This window comes from Mauremys mutica, chromosome 18 (assembly GCF_020497125.1).
Source record: "Mauremys mutica isolate MM-2020 ecotype Southern chromosome 18, ASM2049712v1, whole genome shotgun sequence".
NCBI lineage: Eukaryota > Metazoa > Chordata > Testudines > Geoemydidae > Mauremys > Mauremys mutica.
In genome coordinates this window covers 28,125,895-28,145,167 of record NC_059089.1, presented here as the reverse complement: position 1 = coordinate 28,145,167, position 19,273 = coordinate 28,125,895, and the positions used below count along the sequence as shown (strand labels likewise).

Sequence of the window (19,273 nt, the reverse complement as noted above, 5' to 3'; positions counted from 1 at the left end):
CAGCTGAGCAGGAGCAGCTCCAGTGAAAGGCAGTTCTCAAAACACACACATTAAACCTCCCAGCATCTTCCCAGGAAATCCCATTTATTCTCCCCCCACCCTGCACGCCCCAGCCCATGCTGAGTCACGAGGGAGCATCCCACATGTCTGGTGAAAAGGGGGTAAGCACTAAAAGGAGAGGACCCCAGCGCTGTTTTTTCTGGTCAATGTGCCCCACAGCCTGCCCTGAATCACACTCACATGACAGACGCCCCCTCCTGGGGGGTCCCAGAGCTGGGGCTTCAGCCCGGGCCCTAGTGTCTACGCCCATTTGCAGCCCCACGGCCCGAGCCTCGCAAGACGAGTTAGCTGAGCTGGGCCAGCCAGGATGTTTAATTGCACTGTAGACCTACCCGAACATGTCTCTCTGCCGCACATGGCAACGCTCGGCGCGCACGTGAGAAACGCAGGGCGTCCTAGAGCCCAGCACGGCACCCGCAGCAGGGCAAGGAGAGTGATCTGCTGTAGGCGACGGATGGAGATTTTGTGCGTTTGGGAGCAGCTCACCTCTGACAGGGTGCTTAAAACCAGCTGCAGGCCAAGACCCAGGGTATGTGCCAGGAGAGTCTTGTTCACTCCTGTCCAAGGGGAGCACCTGAGCTCCCAGATCACTGCCTCAGTTCCCTTGCACAAGCCAGGCCTCGTCACCCCGCCACCCTCACCTTCCCCCCTCTCTCCACTCTCCCGTAGCACCCACAAACCCACTCACCAACACTGGGAAGCTCATTCCAAAGCAGAGCAGGGGCAGGCCCATTCCCCCAGCGCACATGTTTGCTAGTGGGGTGGCTGTGTCGTCACCTGGCAAGAGGAGGGGGCAGACTCCTGTGGGATCTATTCCTGGCTCGGCCACTTACCAGGAGCCTGATCCAAGGCCCACTGAAGTCGATGGAAAAGCTCCCACAGGTTTCCTGGAGCGTTGTGTGGCCTTGAACAGAGACTTCACTGATTTGGGCCATGATCGGTCTCATGCTCACCGCAGTCCCAGGGCGTGTGGGAAGCTTAATTAGGGCTGGGCTAGACAATTAGGTCAGTGAGAAATCCACCCCCCTGAGCGGGTAGTTAAGCCAACCTAAGTCCCCATGGAGACAGTGCTAGCGCCAGTGACAGGAGGATTCTGCCGTCCACCTAGCTACCACCTCTCAGAGAGGGATTACCAGCAGAGAGCCCTTCCCTTCGGTGTAGGCAGCGTTTACACCAGGGGTAGACAACCTATGGCACATGTGCCGAAGGTGGCACGCGAGCTGATTTTCAGTGGCACTCACACTGCCCGGGTTCTGGCAACCGGACCGGGGGGGAAGGGTGGGCTCTGCATTTTAATTTAATTTTAAATGAAGCTTCTTAAACATTTTTTAAAACCTTATTTACTTTACATATAACAATGGTTTAGTTATGTATTATAGACTTATAGAAAGAGACCTTCTAAAAACATTAAAATGTATGACTGGGACGCGAAATCATACATTAGAGTGAATAAATGAAGACTCGGCACAGCACTTCTGAAAGGTTGCTGACCCCTGGTCTACGCTGACATGCTGCAGCTGCACAGCTAGGCTGCTGCAGCATTTTACGTGTGGACAAGCCCTTGGTTAGTGTGATTTGCAGATCCCCAGATCCAGGCACTGTGCAGAGCAAGAGGCAGCTGGGGTTAACATGCCATTGACTGAAATGCTGAGCGGAAACGCCCAAGCACTATCACCAGCAATTAATCTCTAATGCTGCAGCACCAGATTAGCCTTTAAGAGCCCCTTTCAAGCCCGAAGAATGTGAGCCTGCGTTCACTTGTCAGGAAACCCGTGGCGGAAAGAAACAGACTAATGTAAACAGGAAACTTCATACATCATCTGCAGGGCTCCGTCCTCATGGACCTTCCGGCACTGCACTGGGATCAGAGACGCCCAAGCCAGCACTGCCTTGCAATGGGAACTGCCTCTTCCACGGGAGCACCAAATGGATGTTCGCCCTGACACAGGGCGAAGGGAGGAGCCTGCTCCCTGCAGGAAGGACACCGAGCCGTAGTGTCCAAGCACAAACTCAAACAAGTTACAAGGAAAAGCGTACGCTGGAAGAGACTATTTGGCCCCACTCCACCCCCCCCCCACGGCTATCCTCGCTCCAGGTGATCTTTAATTCTGATATCCTGGGAGCTCTGGAAGGCGGTGCAGATAACTCACTCACCTGCCATCGGGATGGGCACACAAGGGCTCCTGCTGGGCGGGCTGAAAGGGTATTTGCCTCTGGTTCAGAAAGGGGATGCTGTCACAGAGCGGGAGCATGATACATTATGCACCACGCAGCAGAAGTTGCAAAGCCCTGCTTAGCCCACCCATCGGATCAGCCAGACACTGAGGGAGATGCCACTCAAGGCCCTGGTGAGGGGCTGCAAGCAAAGAAATACAGACCAAATATTCCCCAAGACCTCCCGGGCCCCTCTGCTGCAGAGGGGCTCTGTCTCCTTGCATTTTACCCTTTAGTCGGCTCATCAGTTACATCTGCTGTTTCAAGTCCGTTAACCTGTCAGCTGCAGCAAGTGTGCTGTGAGGCTCATTGGTGCCCAGTTACTGTACTTTGGTGTAAATTACACTGGAACTGGAGGAGAAGCTCATACGGCTGGATTCACTTGGCTCTGGGAAAACAACTTTGCCCTGAGCCTTTTCCTTCCCTTTTACATTGTATTTGCCCCCACCCAGTGCTTTAAAAGGAGTGAGTGGGGCTAGGCAGTTAACTGGCCACTGCTGGGGGCTGATGATCGGTTGGCGTGCTGCACTGTGGAAAGAGCAGGAGGAGGGGAACAGATGGACGATTGGTCTGCCTGGACGAGGTAGCTACGTTTGCAATTTACAGCTATACACGTTTAATGTTAGAATCTTTCACTGGTTGGGTCACTGGCCTTAGGAAAAATTCTTGTTCTGGTTCCAAAGCAATTTGACCAATCGACCTAAGGGCTAAGCAGCTGCTAAGCACTCACATCTGTCTATCCATGCAGATACTTCTGTGGCCTCAACACTACAGTAGCCAAGTACCTCTCCCAGCTGCCCAGCTTCCTACCAGAGTCCAGTTTGCAGGGTCGCATTCTGCTGGCTAAGTTCTCCCTGCAGTTTCAGCTGGATGTAGAATTCTTTGCTTTCCAGCCTGAAGTGTTGCAACGTGCTGAGGTGTGATGTTAAACAGCTGATACGGGATTCATTTATACGTAGATATAATCTGTGCCGTGCTTTGGAACCCTTCAAGATGGGTGTTACTAGGATTACTACATTTGCATGCTATACTGGCCAGCTGTTTCTAGAAAGCCCTCCCACAGGTAATTACAGAAGTCTTGTGCTTCACATGACATGCCAGTAGCGGGGAGGAGATGCACTAACATGACTGCACATGGAAAGTATTGCTAAAATACTTCCAAAGCCAAGACCTGGAGGAGGGTGGCTGGTAAAAAAAATGAACCCCAGAACACGTTCTTCAAGGTGAGCACACAAACAGCTGGCCCGTTCTTTGGAGGAGACACTGCTCTCTGCAAAGCAAAGGACAAACTAACAATATTGCCAAGGCATTATCAGCTCTACTTACTACGTCGTAACCTGTAGGTGCCCGGTTCCGAGATGCAACCACCCCAACGCCTGTGATAGGATCCATTGGCACGTCTGGCAAGGCATCTGAAAGGTCTCGGACTTCAGGCATTATGGACTGTGCCTGAAACAGGGAGTCAGAGTTAGAGAGCTACACAGCAGACAGCCCCTTAGAGAGAAAACCTAGCACACGCATCCAGAGCACTGTGTGTGTGCTGGCGCAGCCCACCACTATGGCCACACACACCTTCCGCATTTTAAAGCGCTCAAGCTTTCAAGCATTTTTAAAAAGGCATTTGCTTTTGATAAGAACTTACATTTGTGCCCTCTCTGATAGGTCAGGAATTCAGGCCAACAGCCTCTTCTGAGATTAACTTGATTGTTTCCAGAATGTTTAGCCTGGGCTGGTCCCCATCGAGTGCCCGGAAGAAAACCTGAGCCCATCACCCAATGAAAGGCAAACTGACCCCTGTGATTCAACCAGGCCCAGGTGGTCCTGCCGCTCCTGGAGGGAAGGAAGCTACTTTGAATGGCTCTGTTCTAAGGCTTCCCCTTGCAGCTCAGTATCAGACAAGCTGAGGATTGCACTGTGAGCCTGCCTCCCTTCTGGCACCTGGTTCATCACGTACCTGGCACTGTACAGCAGCTGGGACAGCGAATGACATGCCTGTCCCACACAGCTGAGACAGCAGGGAGGCGCAAACAGGCCCAGGCTGTGCGATGGGCCAGGCCTGGAGACTTTTGCACGCACAGCGTAGCTGGGTTTGGAGTGACTTTGAGGGGAGGGGGTGGAGTGTGCCAAGCATCGCGGGGGAGTGGGCCCGAGAGCCTGAGGGTGCAGTCAGGGGAGACGCGTGCGCCGGACAGGTCCCAGGAGTAGGTGGGAGGGCTGTGACAGAATTCTAGCCGGGGTGGAGGAGAAGGAGAGGGAGCAGAGTCCAGGCAAGGCTGGGGGAACGGAGCCATTGCCTGAGCATGTGGCGTCCTGCCAAGAAAGCCAATTCAGGCATGTCCTCTCTTGCTTCCAGGTAAGAATGCGCCAGGAAACCACCCCGATGCCAAGAGATGAAAAGGCAGCACTGAGTGTAAAAGAGCGTCGCTGCTGGGAAGCCAGACAAGCTGTGCAAAAAGCTACCTTATTCAGTGGCTTTTTCACAGCAATTAAACCCCAACCTCTTCAGGGCTGGTTATTTATTGCTTCTAAACCAGGCAGAGGTGAGTGCTGGTGTGTACACTTCATACTGCCGAGTTGAGCAAACATCATGCTGCAGGCAATAAAAGGTGACTCTGGTGTCCTACATAACAGTGCTACATGTAGAGTCAGCATATCTGTAGTACCCGCACCCGGCAAAACCCCAAGAGTCAGCGTCCGCCTACGATGTCAATGAAGCAATTGGTGTCAGGAAGAGTTCTGCTTCATCGCCTGGACCAATTTCTTGAAAATGCAAAGAAACGGAGATGCAGCTTCCTTCATTTTCTAGACAACTCAAGCTTCTAGCAATCTGGAGATAGGAATTTGCATTTTGAATCCTGGTGTTTTCCCCTTCTATTTTGCATACAGACTCCTCAGCTTCACACAGTCAGCTCAGGAGAATGAAGGCAGCCCTTAGAATAGAGAGACTGCAGCCCACCCACAGCCGCCAACTTCCAGCAAACATGGTTCTCATGTTTAGTTATATACAACAACCAACCCAAAACCCAATGCTGTTGCTTGCAGTTCAAAACACTGCAACCTACCAACTTCCCAAAATGCTTTGCAATTAACAATTCCTAACGGAAGGCATAAACCGTGCAGTGCTGACACCGCATAGTGTGAATTAAAATACAGAATATGTAATCTGCATAGAGATGTGTAGATATGTTTACTGATAAACACATTTCCAAGTTGCTCGCAATAGCTTAGTGACCTACTGATGCCCATCAATTTCTTTTGATATGTAACAAATATTGATGTTAACGGCTCTTAGGTGAATCCACACTGTCCTTAAAAGAAATAATGATATTCCCTAGGTCATGACGGAAAAGATACCCTCAGCAGATTTCAGAATGGTGACTGCTATCTAAGCAAAGGGGCAGGGTGTCTATTCCACTCAAGTGTTTCCATATCACCAGCTACTGCTGCATTCAGACGCGACAACAAAGGCTGGTACCGACGTGGCAGTGCTGACTGGCAGTAGGCGAACACAGGCTGAGCCCTCAGGTCTCGTGCCAGGACTTGACATGCTAGAATGCTGGGATGAAAAAGTCTTTGCTTCCTTCCATTTGTGGCAAACATCATCCCAACTCCCTCCTAAGCAGCTACCCCGAATGGGATCGGACATCACTACAGGCACTCCTCTCCTGAAAGGCTCAGAATGGAGCTGACAATACCTTGCCTTTGAAAACACCCACAAACCAGCAAAGCCACAAATTTTCATAAGTGACTGGTGATATGGGGAGGCCTCATTTCCAGTGAGCGCTGAGCAATCACCCTTTGAAATGGGCACCCATCCCTTTGGGGCGACTCACATTGGATGTCCAAAAATCACTAGCAGCCTTTGAAAATTTTGCCCCAAGCCATTTCCTCTAGGCAGCTAACAAACCAACTGCTTGTTTGTGCATGTGATTTGCCTGAAGCAGCTTCTCCTCCTCAGCCTCTCTAACAAGCCAACCCAAGAGTCACTCTGCTGCAAACTATGCCACAGCCCCATCCCGCCTCCTAAGACCCGCTGGCCCCGAGGAGGGGAGCTGGCATGCAATCCTGCGCTACAGAGCTGGGGAAAGCCTGCCCGGTCACACTGCACAGGGACAGCACGAGCAATTTAAGCTCAGATGGACTTTCCCAAAATGGACAGTTTTGCATAAAAACTTCATTTCTTTTGAAACTTTCTCGCTTTTCAATGAAAAAACCAGAACATTTCTGTGAACCTTTCTGAAAACGTTTGCTAGTGTCCAGCCAGCGCTAGTCCAGAACGAAAGAGTTCAGCCACATCACCACTGCATCCCCTCGTCTCCCCGCAAGCTGGCACAACATTTAGCTTGAGATTTTAAATGCACAGAAGTCAGGAGATGCAGAATGCAGTTTGTCATCAGAATCCTCCACACCAATGAGTTACGCTGGCTCATTTCACTCAGCCCTCGTCTCAGTGCCCCTTTTAGAGCAGGGCCGGAAGGGTCACCACTTCCCCCCATCCCAGACGGCTCTTCCTTTCTTTCTATGTCTAGCGGAGTTCCTCAGCATTGTCTAACTGGCTCACACAGAAATGTAGCTCAAGCCGCCTGCAGCTCTTTAACCTCAAGAATTACAGGGAGATGCTGGCCCCGGACGCTGTTTATCCCTGCAACTGCAGTTTTGGGTTCCCACGGAACTAAGGGCTTAGTGAGAAGCAGCTGCACGGACGGAAGACTGCTGTAGTCTATGAGAGTTAGTGAAAATCATTAACAGAATTTTTTTAAAATTGAAAATAAGCCCCTCGTGAGCTGTGAGCATCTAAGGAGAAGCAAACTTCCCATGCAATTCCAGAATTACCGGGGCTCCTTGTAACCATGGTTTCTGGTGGAGCTGAACTTTTCTGGTGTGAATCATGAACAATTTGTGTAGTCTCCCTAGTCTTCACTCTCAGTCACTGGCTGAAAATACTTCTTGCTTTATTGCACCCAGGATCAAAAATACACTTCTTCTCATTAGTAGCCCTCAAGTCTCCCCACATCGAGTTATTTTGCTATGGACATTGCCAGCAGCTGTTGGACTCTGAGGAGATCACGGTTTCAGAGAAAACATGAAGTTCCAGCTTCCTGCACATGTAAAGGAGGGATCACTTCCTCAAAGGCACATGTAGCGCTGCTGTGTGGTTTCGGTATTGCAGGATGCTTGCCAGGCATGAGGCTCAGCAGTGGGAGCAGAGTAAAGGAGGGTACAGAGAGCTCAGTATGAAGGCGAACGGCTGCAGTCCCACAGCCCAAACCTGACTAGCCAAAGCTATTAAGCCCCTGCACTGTGTAGCTGGTCTTGGAATCCAACAATTCCCAAATGGGATTGGATGTGATGGGATCTAGGCACCAACTCTCCCAATGTCATTCTGCTGAGAACCTGGCCTGCGGCTCCACGCCTCATTGGGAAGGGACAGTTTAAGCATCTGCCTTTGCGGCCGGCCACAGGAGCTGGGTCCCCAGCAGAGGAAAAAACATTGCGGCAGCTGAGCAGCAGAGAACAGGACTTTGAGCTCACTCACTCTTGGGACAGCACAGGCTGGGTGCTCTGTGGAGCCCCCTTGATAACCCCAGAAATGGCCTTCATCGGCTTCGTGAAAGTCCCATCCAACGCCCTCTGCCTGGGAGCACGGTGGCTCAATGGCAAGGCTGCTGCTTATCTGACTGCTTGGACTGGCCCCATCAGAGAATCCAAGTGTCTCCCAAGAGAAAAATAACAACAGCATCAAAGGCCCCTGTCCCTCCTCTACCACCAGAGCACCGGGGAATGGTGCACGGCTCAGAGGACTCCGCAGGGGAAATAATTCTGGGGAACCATCCAGATGCCTGGGAGAACTTTGCATAGTGGGAAAGATGCCCAGAGATTCTAAACACCAGTATTTCTCTGGCCTTGTCTCCACTGGGACGTTGGCAGTGTTGCAGCCGCACTGGTATGGACCATGCTGCACTGAACAGAGACTTGCCAGAGCATCCGCTTGAGTTTTCCTTCAAGACCTGTCACCCTAGAAGTTAGCAGCCCGTTGTCTGACTCAAGTGCCAGCCCAGGGGGCTGTCTGCAACCCTTAGAACAAGTCTCAGATCCTGGAGGGAGCCACATACACAAGCAGGAGCTTCTGGACGTACCCTGGGGCGTAGCTCAATACAAATGCACTTCTCATTCCATTAAGGCTGACACAAATCCGCCCTCAATCTAGGGGGGGAAAGGTGCTTTTGTCAATGAGGTGCCGTGTAGCAAAAGCACAAAGCTGTTTTGTGGGTGTCTGACTCACAGCATGGCGGGGGGGGGCAGGAAACTACATCAATCCTTACTTTGTCACCGCTCAGACAAAGCCCTTTTGTACTGGTAACAGCAGAGGTTAAGAGCTAAAGAAACAGGCCTTTCTCCTTTGAGATGGCAGGAGCTGGATGCTGCTGGGCTGAGTCACAGATGTGACAGTCTCCAGGGGCGAGGGAGACGTGTGCACGCACCCAAAGGAAGGCCAGAGCTTGGCTCTTATTCCTGGCTGAGCAGCACAGCGTGGCCAGCACGACACATTCCATCCTAGCCCAGTTCCCCTGCGACACAGCCAGTGAGGACACGGCACTGTAACCTGGCAAACAGGCTCCAAGTTATCGGCGGGAAGCATACCCAGACCGGGCTAGACCTGTGCATAACAATACGGGCCCAATGGAGCAGGACTGCACAGACTCGGGCCCTGGCTCCTCGAGCCAACAGGAACTAGACGTGCATTTGGTCACAAACAGGGCTCCATTGTGCAAGGTGCTGTAGAACCAGAGGGATGTGTTGGCTTCACATGAGGCTGAGGGGATCACCTCGGGGAAGGCAGTGACCTTAGAGCTTCCCATGCCTTTGTGCGGTCTTTCACAGCACCCACCGGCCAATCAGTGTGCGTTAAACTCCCAGCATTCCCTCCATCGCAAGCCTCCTGAAGACCCAGCTGCTCTGGGAAGCATTCCAGCTCTGCAGCCCTCACCCCATCGAGGGCTTGGGCCGCGCCCTCAGACGGCTAGTGCTCTGGGGTGGGGTTCGGCTATCACACACTGCGCCATGGACATACGTACGACGCCTAGCGCCACTCTTACAGCTCTGCTGCCAAACCCCGGCTCACACGGAGCGGGAGCCTTTCCCTTGCCCAGGGGCCCAGCACGTGCACTCTGATCAGTCCTGCACTTTGCTACCAGGGCCGCGTCGCTACAGCGCCATGTCACAGAAGCACTAGGATTATTTAGCCAGCTCTGCTGGGCTGCAGGTTGCCTATTTAGGGCAATTTCTCATCTTGGGGATGGTCCTGGGATGCACCTGCAATGGGTATGGAGGATGTCCACTGGGAATGCAGATAAATATTTTTGTGAACTTTACACAGGTCACAGAGGAGACCCTGGCTGGGCAAACACAATTGGTTACACTTCATTCCTCCCTGGAGGACATGAATTAAGTTTGCTTGCTTTACCGTCATGTGTCTGAACTCATTGTGATTTTTTCCTTAACAATAAAAGAATGGATTAAATGAAGATGGAGGATTACGCAAACATTTCTATTAGACGGCTCGTTATCACAGCAAGCTTCTCTTTAAACAATGCAAGGCTGACCTGTACTCCTGGCTAGACGCACTGCAGCTGAGAACTGCATTTTATAATCCCATTTGCTACCCTCAGTGTTTGTATAATTCTGTATGGAAAGGCCCCCCACCCCCGCTCCATCCTGAGCAGGGTCGCTTTGGGAACAGATCGAATCAATTAAGAGATCGTTTTCCCATTAGCGGGAAGCACTCTCTCTTTAGGTCAGTCCAAATGCCCTGTGCACATCCAGTCCGTGTTGGCTGAGAGACCGAAGATGCCGAGCTCTAGGAGGATAGATTCAAATCGCTGCTCGTTAGGGGAGAGGGAATTTGCCTGCCAAAGAGCTCACTCACCATCTCTTGCACTCCAGTAGCACCCGCACTCTAGGCTGCCCACATGCACAGGGGGACTGGTCCCTGCCTGGAAACCTCAAAATCTATATCGACAAGCAACAGGCCAAGGCTGGGAGAATACACTTTTGATGGACATTGTTCATAGTGCTGATTTTATTATTAAGTCAGTCCAGAACAACCATCCCCAACTGGCCTTCAAGCTGACTATTATTTGCTAGCCAGTCTCTTGTCGGCATCACAACAGAGAGGGGCCTGGAGGAGGGATCTGGAGGAGGAGAGGATATTCCACATGCAAAGGAGAGCGTGGAGGGAGGCACGTAGATGGCTGGGGAGAAGTAGACAAGTTCTTCCCTGAGATCTCCACATCACTATTTGCATCAGCAGCTCACCCTGAGCAGGGTCACACATCGTTATAATTAAGCCAACTCTTCATTTTCCTTGTGGTAACCGCGGCACAGAGGAGTCAGGCTCCCACACTGCGGAGCAGACGCAGCACGGGTGAACGCCTGCATTCACCTAGGAAATGCAAGCACTGCCATCCTGATCCATCACTATAATAAGGAGCCCCGGCTGCTTCTTGCTGGTTGGTTAGTGGGAGCTCTCTCCCCACAGGGTTCAACACATCAGAGTCAGCCTGACCATCCCTTCACTTGAAACATTCTCTTACCACTGCCCTGTGGAGAGTTCTCCAGTAATCCTGAGGGGCAGCTGATGGGGAGAACATGACCGCAGTGACCCAGACAGTACATCACGTTCTGAGAGCTCCTCAAAGCTACAGGGGGTGGAAGAGGAAGAGCCTGATCCTCTAGGAGAGACTCACAATAACCTCTGAAAACCTGATCGTTCCCCCACGCTACCCTTTGTCACTGCTAGAGGACACTAACCAGTGTCTCAACTCCATCCCACTGCAGATAGCTCGCCTGGCAGGGCTCTATAGGGGCCATGCAGCAGAGATCAACCTTCCATACCGCAAACCCGCCAAGAGTCAAGATGTCTGAGACTTTACCTGTGGACAAGACATTAATCAGCTGGGCCGGACTTCCTGCCGCACCGGGCTCTGAGCCAATAGACTGCTGGCCTTTGAAAAGAGAACGGACCCAGCGGCGCACAGCCTGATCCTGGTGTAGCCCATTCTAGAGAGATCTTCAGCCTTAAGAGTGGCCAACACGACAGTGACGAGAGGGAGGCAGGGGGCCAATAGCAGAAGGTTTATCAGGACAGATTATTTCAAAAGGATGAATATCAAACAAGCATTCAGTGGCAAAGGTCACCCAAACTGAAATAGGATCCCCAGTCGGAGGATCTTTTGACCCCTTTCTACAAACACACACACAATATTTAGGGGTTTTTAGCTCTGGGCCCAGCTTTGGAGAGAACACTGCTGATCACCTGGGCTGAGGAGCACACAGTCAGGGAGACACTGATTCTATTCATGGGACCTGTGGACTTTAACTGAGAGCCTTTATTTGCCTACACAAATATTCCTCATTTGGAAGAAGCAGAGTGCTCTCAGGTAACATGCTCTAGTGGCTTAGATCCCTTCAAAAGAGTCCTCTGAGTTTCTGGGAAAACCCAGGATCCTTGAGGGGGTTGCTAACAGTGCTCATTACTGAAACAAGTTACATTGTCCAACTAGATCAAAGCTGAGTCTAGTTCTTTTTATCCTAGCTTCTCCCATAAGACTTCATTTTACAGCCTTTGCTAACTTCCCTTAGGTCACAGATCAACAGATATACAGAGCTCCCCTTCTGACTGGTATCCTAATCACCTGTGTTTATATCTTTATAAACACACTCTTTCCCTTTCTCCTTCCCTACCTTTCTCTCCCACCTTATTTTCATAGTATGTCATCTTCATTTGTATTGGTTTACTCTACACGTATATTTATAATAGCTTTATTGTCCATTTCCAGTATTTCATTAGTACGCCCTGATCACAGGCACAGGAACACTAGAGCACAGGACAAACATACTTGCATACTCTAAGGGTGAATTTTTGTTAGTTTAAAGAATGGAACACTAAGGTAAACTACAAAACAAAGTTTTACAAATTCAAAAACAAATAACTTAAAGAACAAATTGTGTGAGAGTGGAGCAGATCCGATAATCTACTTGGTGGATACACAACATGTCACGAGAAACCAGCACAGTCCTAACGCTGAATGGCAGGGAGAACAATTTTCTTATCATTTCCTCCTTCAACCACATGCGCCACACTTTTGACACTAACTTGTTACCACAAAGGCAGAATGGCATTTAGCAAAGATTAAACTGAAAAATTAAAACCTCTTAGTAACTTCCTGTACCAAAGGAGAAATAAAGCTACAAAGTCTATGGCGAGAGACATTACTGCAGCCTTAATTCAAATACCATTGGAAGATTGTTTGCAAGTTCATTCTAAAAAGCTGTAGCTATTGATAGCACTCTTACATTTACATACCAACTCTCAGCACAAAGTGGATTGCAAGCACTACAAACTGAGACACATACATGATCCCTTCGCCCACCACCAAAACGCAGCCACATCTGGGGTGTGAAGTACCAGCTGCTTAATAGCTCACAGCCAGTTTTACCACAGCGGAGAATTTTAGGCAGACAATTAGATTTTGGCCAGGATACTGGGTTCCAACGCCATGGAAGCTTTGATGGTCACAGGCAGCCACATCTTCGGTTTCAATCGTCATCCATGAAGCAAGCTATCGTTTTGCATTAGGTCCTCGCTACACTTGAGCTAAGGAAGGGCCCCACTTTCAGTGCAGCTGCCACCTGCTCAGCACAGTTACAGTCTGCAGCACCGATGGAAACTTGGGCTGGTCTAACCAGAAACAGGAACTGAAATAACTAAATTAGCCGTCACTTAAACCTGTAGTTATGTCAGTGCAAGTCCCTTTGTGGACACTTGTTCTGGATTACCAGTGCCCTATTTCAATTTCTCTTAAATCATTAAAAAAAAAAATCGACAAAGGAAATTGAAATAGGACACTCAGTCCAAATAAAGTGTCCACACAGGGACGACTTGCACTGAAATAACCTAAGGTTTGAATTCCATCCGACCTAGTTCCATCTGAGTTATTTCGGTTCCAGGGTCGTTAGACAAGCGCCTTCGTGTCACGGGAAGAGAGCTAAAGCCTTAGATTTGGTGTTGGAGACAGCTGTGCATAATGGACAAGAACCGACGCATTATGGTCAGTGCCATGACCCCATCAACTACATCAGATTAAGCTTTAAATATCCTATTGTACCCAGAGGAAAGTAGATGGGTAAGGCCCAGTCTTGGCTAGGATTTAAGGATGCATCGTTAGATGATGTTAGTGTGTGTTAGATTGAGTGAGCTAACATTCCAGTCAAGACAAGGCCAAACTTTAGCACAGTGGCTCTCAATCTCTCCAGACAACTGTACCCCTTCCAGGGCTCTGATTTGTCTTGCGTACCCCCCAAGTTTCACCTCACTTAAAAATTCTTGCTTACAAAATCAGACATTAAAATACAAAAGTGTCACTGCACACTGTTACACATTTTTACCATATAATTATAAATCAATTTGAATATTGTACTTACATGTCAGTGTACAGTATATAGAGCAGTATGAACAAGTCATTGTATGAAATTTTAGCTTGTACTGACTTTGCTAGTGATTTTTATGTAGCCTGTTGTAAGACTAGGCAAATATCTAGGTGAGTTGATGTATTGCCTGGAAGACCGCTGTGTACCAGGCACGCATACCGCTGGTTGAAAACCACTGCTTTGGCACATGCTAACTTGGTTGAGTTGAAACCTAGTGGGGAATCTAAGCTTTACCTTGACTACTTTGGCACCCGCTGACGTACAATTTGCCTTGTCTTGACAAGAGTGTTAGGCCTTATGTACATTCAGAGGGTTTTGCGGGTATTGTTAGGCCAATACAGCTAAACAGGCAAAGCTGCCCCATGGTGGACATGGTTATACTGGTATAACTGTGTTTATACTGGTTCAGGGAATTGGCATTAGCTATATGGGTGTGAGAACAGTTGTACATAATTATACTGGCATAACTACATCCATGCTAAGGCTTATACCAGCAAAGCTGTGTTAATAAAAAGAAATCACACCCCTGATCGACAGAGCTTTACAGGTTTAACTGAAGGATAGACCTGGCCTTTAGAAAGTGTAAATTAGCTCATGTTCACTGGCCTGACCTAACACCACATCTTTAAACCCTAGTCTAGACAGAGCCTAACACATGATAAGGTTGAATGGAGCTGAGTAAACCTTCCCAAACGCCAGAGCAAAAATACACAAGTCCCAGTGATGTAAGTTGGAGGTGAATAAATAATGCTGCAGGTCACCAATGCCATTGCCTGGCCAGTGCTCCAGGAGGAGGAAATGCACGTTATCACCTTGGCGGGGGGTGAGGGGGGTCAGAAATCAAGAAATACAAACGTGTAAGCGCCTGCAGCAAAACACTTCACACTTCTCAGCACAGCTTGCACCTCACATGCTGCTCGCTCACCACAAAGTCCAGTAACTTCCAATGGACTAATCAGCAGGCCAAGGTCGCTAGGACTCTATATCATCTTGCAGATTACTGGAGCTACTATTGCAACTGACCCAGCAGACCAAATAACTTAGTTTATCTACACATGTGGTTGGGTGCTGCACTGCCAAGGTCTCCTCCAGAACACAATGCTAACACACGCCCAGCGACAATGAATCCTGTTGCCAACACCACAGAGCTCCCAGTCCAAGCTGAGAAATTCACCGTGACTTTGGTCTCCCTTGATGCACGTGGTCCCTCAGAAGGCCAGAAATAAGACCATGGGACAACTCACATATCTAATTAAGCATGTGCATAAGTGTTTGCAGAAGCCAGGATTGTACCACAAGGCTTCATGGACTGCAACTTCCTGACTTCAGTCACCAGCAGCTTACAGGTGAGCAAGGGGTGGATGGGCCTCTTCCCAATCCTCAGCCAGAAAAATGGTGGCCAGGACAGGGGCAACCTGGGAAATCATTAAAAACAACGAGGAGTCCTTGTGGCACCTCAGAGACTAAGAAATTTATTTAGGCATAAGCTTTCATGGGCTAGAATCCATCAGATGCATGAAAATACAGGAGCAGGTATAAATACATAAAAGGATGGGGGTGCTTTACCACGTGTGAGGTCAGTCTAATGAGATAAATCAATTAATAGCAGGATACCAAGGGAGGAAACATAACTTTTGAAGTGGTACAAGAGTGGCCCATTACAGCCAGTTGACAAGAAGGTGTGAGTAACAGTAGGGAGAAATCAGTATTGGGGAAATTAAGTTTAAGTTTTGTAATGACCCAACCACTCCCAGTCTTTATTCAAGCCTAATCTGATGGTATCCAGTTTGCAAATTAATTCCAGTCCTGCAGCTTCACATTTGAGTCTGGTTTTGAAGATTTTTTGCTGACTAATTGCCACTTTTACGTCTGTTATTGAGTGACCAGATTGAAGTGTTCTTCTACTGGTTTTTGAATGTTATGATTTCTGATGTCAGATTTGTGTCCATTTATTCTTTTGTGTAGAGATTTGGCCAATGTACATGGCAGAGGGGCACTGCTGGCACATGATGGCATATATCACATTGGTGGATGTGCAGGTGAACGAGCCCCAGATGGTGTGGCTGATGTGATTAGGTCCTACAATGGTGTCCCTTGAATAGATATGTGGACAGAGTTGGCACCAGGGTTTGTAGCAGCGTTTGGTTCCTGGGTTGGTGTTCTTGCTGTGTGGTGTGTAGTTGCTGGTGAGTATTTGCTTCAGGTTGGAGGGCTGTCTGTAGGCGAGGACTGGCCTGTCTCCCAAGGTCTGTGAGAGTGAGGGATCGTCCTTCAGGATAGGTTGTAGATCCATAATGATGCACTGGAGAGGTTTTAGTTGGGAGCTGTAGGTGTTGGCTAGTGGCATTCTCTTACTTTCTTTGTTGGGCCTGTCTTGTAATAGGTAACTTCTCAGTACCCTTCTGGCTCTGTCAATCTGTTTCTTCACTTCAGCAGGTAGGCACTGCAGTTTTAAGAATGCTTGATAGGGATCTTGTAGGTGTTTGTCTCTGTCTGAGGGATCGGAGCAAATGCAGTTGTATCTTAGAGCTTGGCTGTAGACAATGGATTGTGTGATGTGGTCTGGATGGAAGCTGGAGGCATGTAGGTAAGTATAGCAGTCAGTAGGTTTCCGGTATAGGGTGGTGTTTATGTGACCATCACTTATTAGCACTGTAGTGTCTAGGAAGTGGACCTCTTGTGTGGACTAATCCAGACTGAGGTTGATGGTAGGGTGGAAATCATTGAAATCTTGGTCAAGTTCCTCAAGGGCCTCCTTGCCATGGGTCCAGATGATGAAGATGTCATCAGTGTAGCGCGAGTAGGGGCATAAGGGGACGAGAGCTGAGGAAGCGTTGCTCTAAGTCAGCCATAAAAATGTTGGCATACTGTGGGGCCATGCGGGTACCCATAGCAGGCCTGCTGACTTGAAAGTATAAATTGTCCCCAGATCTGAAATAGTTGTGGGTGAGGACAAAGTCACAAAGTTTAGCCACGAGGTTTGCCGTGATGGAAAGTAACAGAACGCCACTAGCCATCGCCTTTATTTTTCCTCCCTTGGTATCCTGCTGTTACTTGATTTATCTCATTAGACTGACCTCACACTTGGTAAAGCAACCCCCATCCTTTCATGTATTTCTACCTGTTCCTGTATTTTTCACTTCATGCATCTGATGAAGTGGGTTCTAGCCCATGAAAGCTTATGCCTAAAGACATGTGTTAGTCTCTAAGGTGCCACAAGGACTCCTCGTTGTTTTTGCTGATACAGACTAACACGGCTAACCCTCTGAAACCTGGGAAATCACTGTCGCTCTTTGGGGTGCAGGCAGAAAGGCACAGTCAAGGTAGGCAACCTCCCCCCGCCCCATGCCCATGCCATTTCTGGCCGTGACTGAGCGTACACAAAGGCAGAGGTGAACATAAAAGCTGGAAGGTGCCTTGGAAAGTATTTGTTGCTAATTAACCCTGTAAGGCTTCTGTGCCTTGTCCGGGAGCCTTTCTTCACTCCATTGTGTTCCAGAGCAGATGACTTCGTGCTACAGCTTTGGGATGGAGGGGGTGTGTTTTGGTTTAAGGGAGAGGCCAAAGCCAGGCTGCAGCAGCAGCCTCCCCCGGCCCCCCTCAGCTCCGCAGTGCACAGCCTGGGGGAGACACGGGGGGCCCGGCCCTGGCGCCCCGCGGAGGCTGCCCCCGCCGGGGAAGGCCAGGGGCGGCGGCCCCCGGAACCCGCCCGGCCGAAGCAGCCCCGTGCCGATGCGATGGGCTGGCCCCGGGACCCGCCCGAGCAGACGCCCCAACCCGCCCGCACCCTCCCCGGGCAGCGCCCCCCGGCCGGGCGAAGCGGGGCGGGGGACGCGGGGCCCGGGCCGGGGACACTTAACTGTTGCCCGAGCGGCGGGCGGCGGCTGGTCCCGTCTGCCCCGTCTCAGGCAGAAGCAGCTTCTCATCGCCCGCCCCGGCCCGGCCCGGCGGGAGGAGCGGAGCGGAGCGGAGCAGAGGCAGCGGCGGGGAGCAGCGGCCTGCGGGGCCCGGCGGAGCGGAGCGCGGCGCGGCGGAGCGGGGCGGCGCGGGGCGGGGAGGAGGCGGCCGGGCCGGAGCCCAGCGCCGAGGCCTTACCCGGCGGGAGCGCGGCTCTCCGGCCCCTGTGCCCGGAGCCCACCGGCGGGAGCTGCGGCCGGCGGCGCGGCCCACGGGCTCTGGGGGCGGCGGGAGCCGGCGCGGCTGACAGGCTCCGGAGCCGCCGCGCTGCAGAGCCCCCCCTGCCTCCCGGAGCCCGCACTGCGCCCGGCCCCGCCGGCCTCGCCCCCTGCCCCGGCTCCCCCGGGCCGAGCCGAGCCGGGCCGGGCCGGGCCGGGCCGGGCGGGGCAGCGAGGGGCGCCCAGAGCTCGGCCCGCAGCTGGTTCGGACTCAGCAGCGAGAGAGACCCCGGTGCGGCTCCCTGTGCTGGGGGGTCTCTGCCCCCTTCCGCTGCTGGGAGTGCCAGGGCCGGGGCCACACTGAAACTTACAGACAACGGTGAAAGTGGCTGGGCTGTTGGCACCAGCCAAAGTGCATCACCTGCAAAGAGCAGGAAGGATGAGAAGGGAACAGGTTCTGGCAATCAGCCCTGCGTGTAATAGGTGGCGGTGCTGGAAGCAGAGCAGTATTTTTAAATGACATATAAACCCAATATCCTTTAAATAACAGCTACCTGCAAGAAAGGTAAAGCTCCCTTCTCTGAAGCATGGCTTGTTTACTGCTAGTGGAAGCAGGAGAGTAGACGTGAAGGATGCTGCATAGCAAATCCAAAGTGCAGCATCTTCCAAGGCCAACATGCTGCAAAGATTTCAGCACATACCGAACTGTACAGATGTGTGCAGTCCGGCTGACCCACCTCATGGAAATGGACCCCACTCCTGCTCCACTACTGAACTTGGTACTGTGGCTACAGGAAGCTGCAGGTCCATCCAGGCAGACTTGGCCTCAGTCAATTTTAGGAGGAAGATGCCCTCAGTGGGAAGCCACCATCTCCCCTTACAAGGCCAAGAAACACTGACGGTCTGGGCGGGTATATCATTACATTGTGCTGCTTCCCTATTGTTACAGGGTGGTCCTCTGTATCTGATAGTCTAGTCTTAATTACATTGCTAACTATCAAATCATCCTCATTCCCCCCTCTGATTTATTTTGCTCATAATGTGTCTGCTCCAACTCACCCTGGCAGGTGGCCCTTCGTATTCTGATCTTTTCTCACCTAGATAGCTAGTTCCGGTTTTTTAAATCCTTTTTAGTTACTCCTCTTCATACAGATCTGTGACCCCTCTTTCTGGGCAGGTCTACACTGGGGGGGGGGGAATCGATCTAAGATGCGCAACTTCAGCTACGTGAATAGCGTAGCTGAAGTCGAAGTACCTTAGATCGAATTACTTACCGTCCTCACGGCGCGGGATCGACGTCCGCGGCTTCCCATGTCGACTCCGCTACCGCCGTTCGCGTTGGTGGAGTTCCGGAGTCGACAGGAGCGCGTTTGGGGATCGATATATCGCGTCTG

The 19,273-nt window shown here is 50.8% G+C and overlaps 1 protein-coding gene across 4 annotated transcripts in view; it reads right to left on the bottom strand.

Moving 5' to 3' along the window:
• Window positions 1-18,335, bottom strand: part of MVB12B (multivesicular body subunit 12B) — a 98,067-nt gene extending 79,732 nt beyond the window's left edge. Inside the window, exons 1-2 of one of the 4 annotated variants that reach the window (XM_044992792.1) lie at window positions 18,251-18,335; window positions 3,601-3,723 (exon numbers count right to left, since the gene is read on the bottom strand). In XM_044992792.1, coding sequence (XP_044848727.1) covers window positions 3,601-3,711 — 111 coding nt within the window. In that variant the 5' untranslated portion in view covers window positions 3,712-3,723; window positions 18,251-18,335. Of the gene's footprint in view, window positions 1-3,600; window positions 3,724-3,916; window positions 4,778-17,624; window positions 17,727-17,859; window positions 17,976-18,250 lie in introns of those variants that run through there. The other 3 variants (XM_044992794.1, XM_044992790.1, XM_044992793.1) reach the window with 3 other exon arrangements.
• Between the last annotated feature and the right edge of the window lie 938 nt (window positions 18,336-19,273).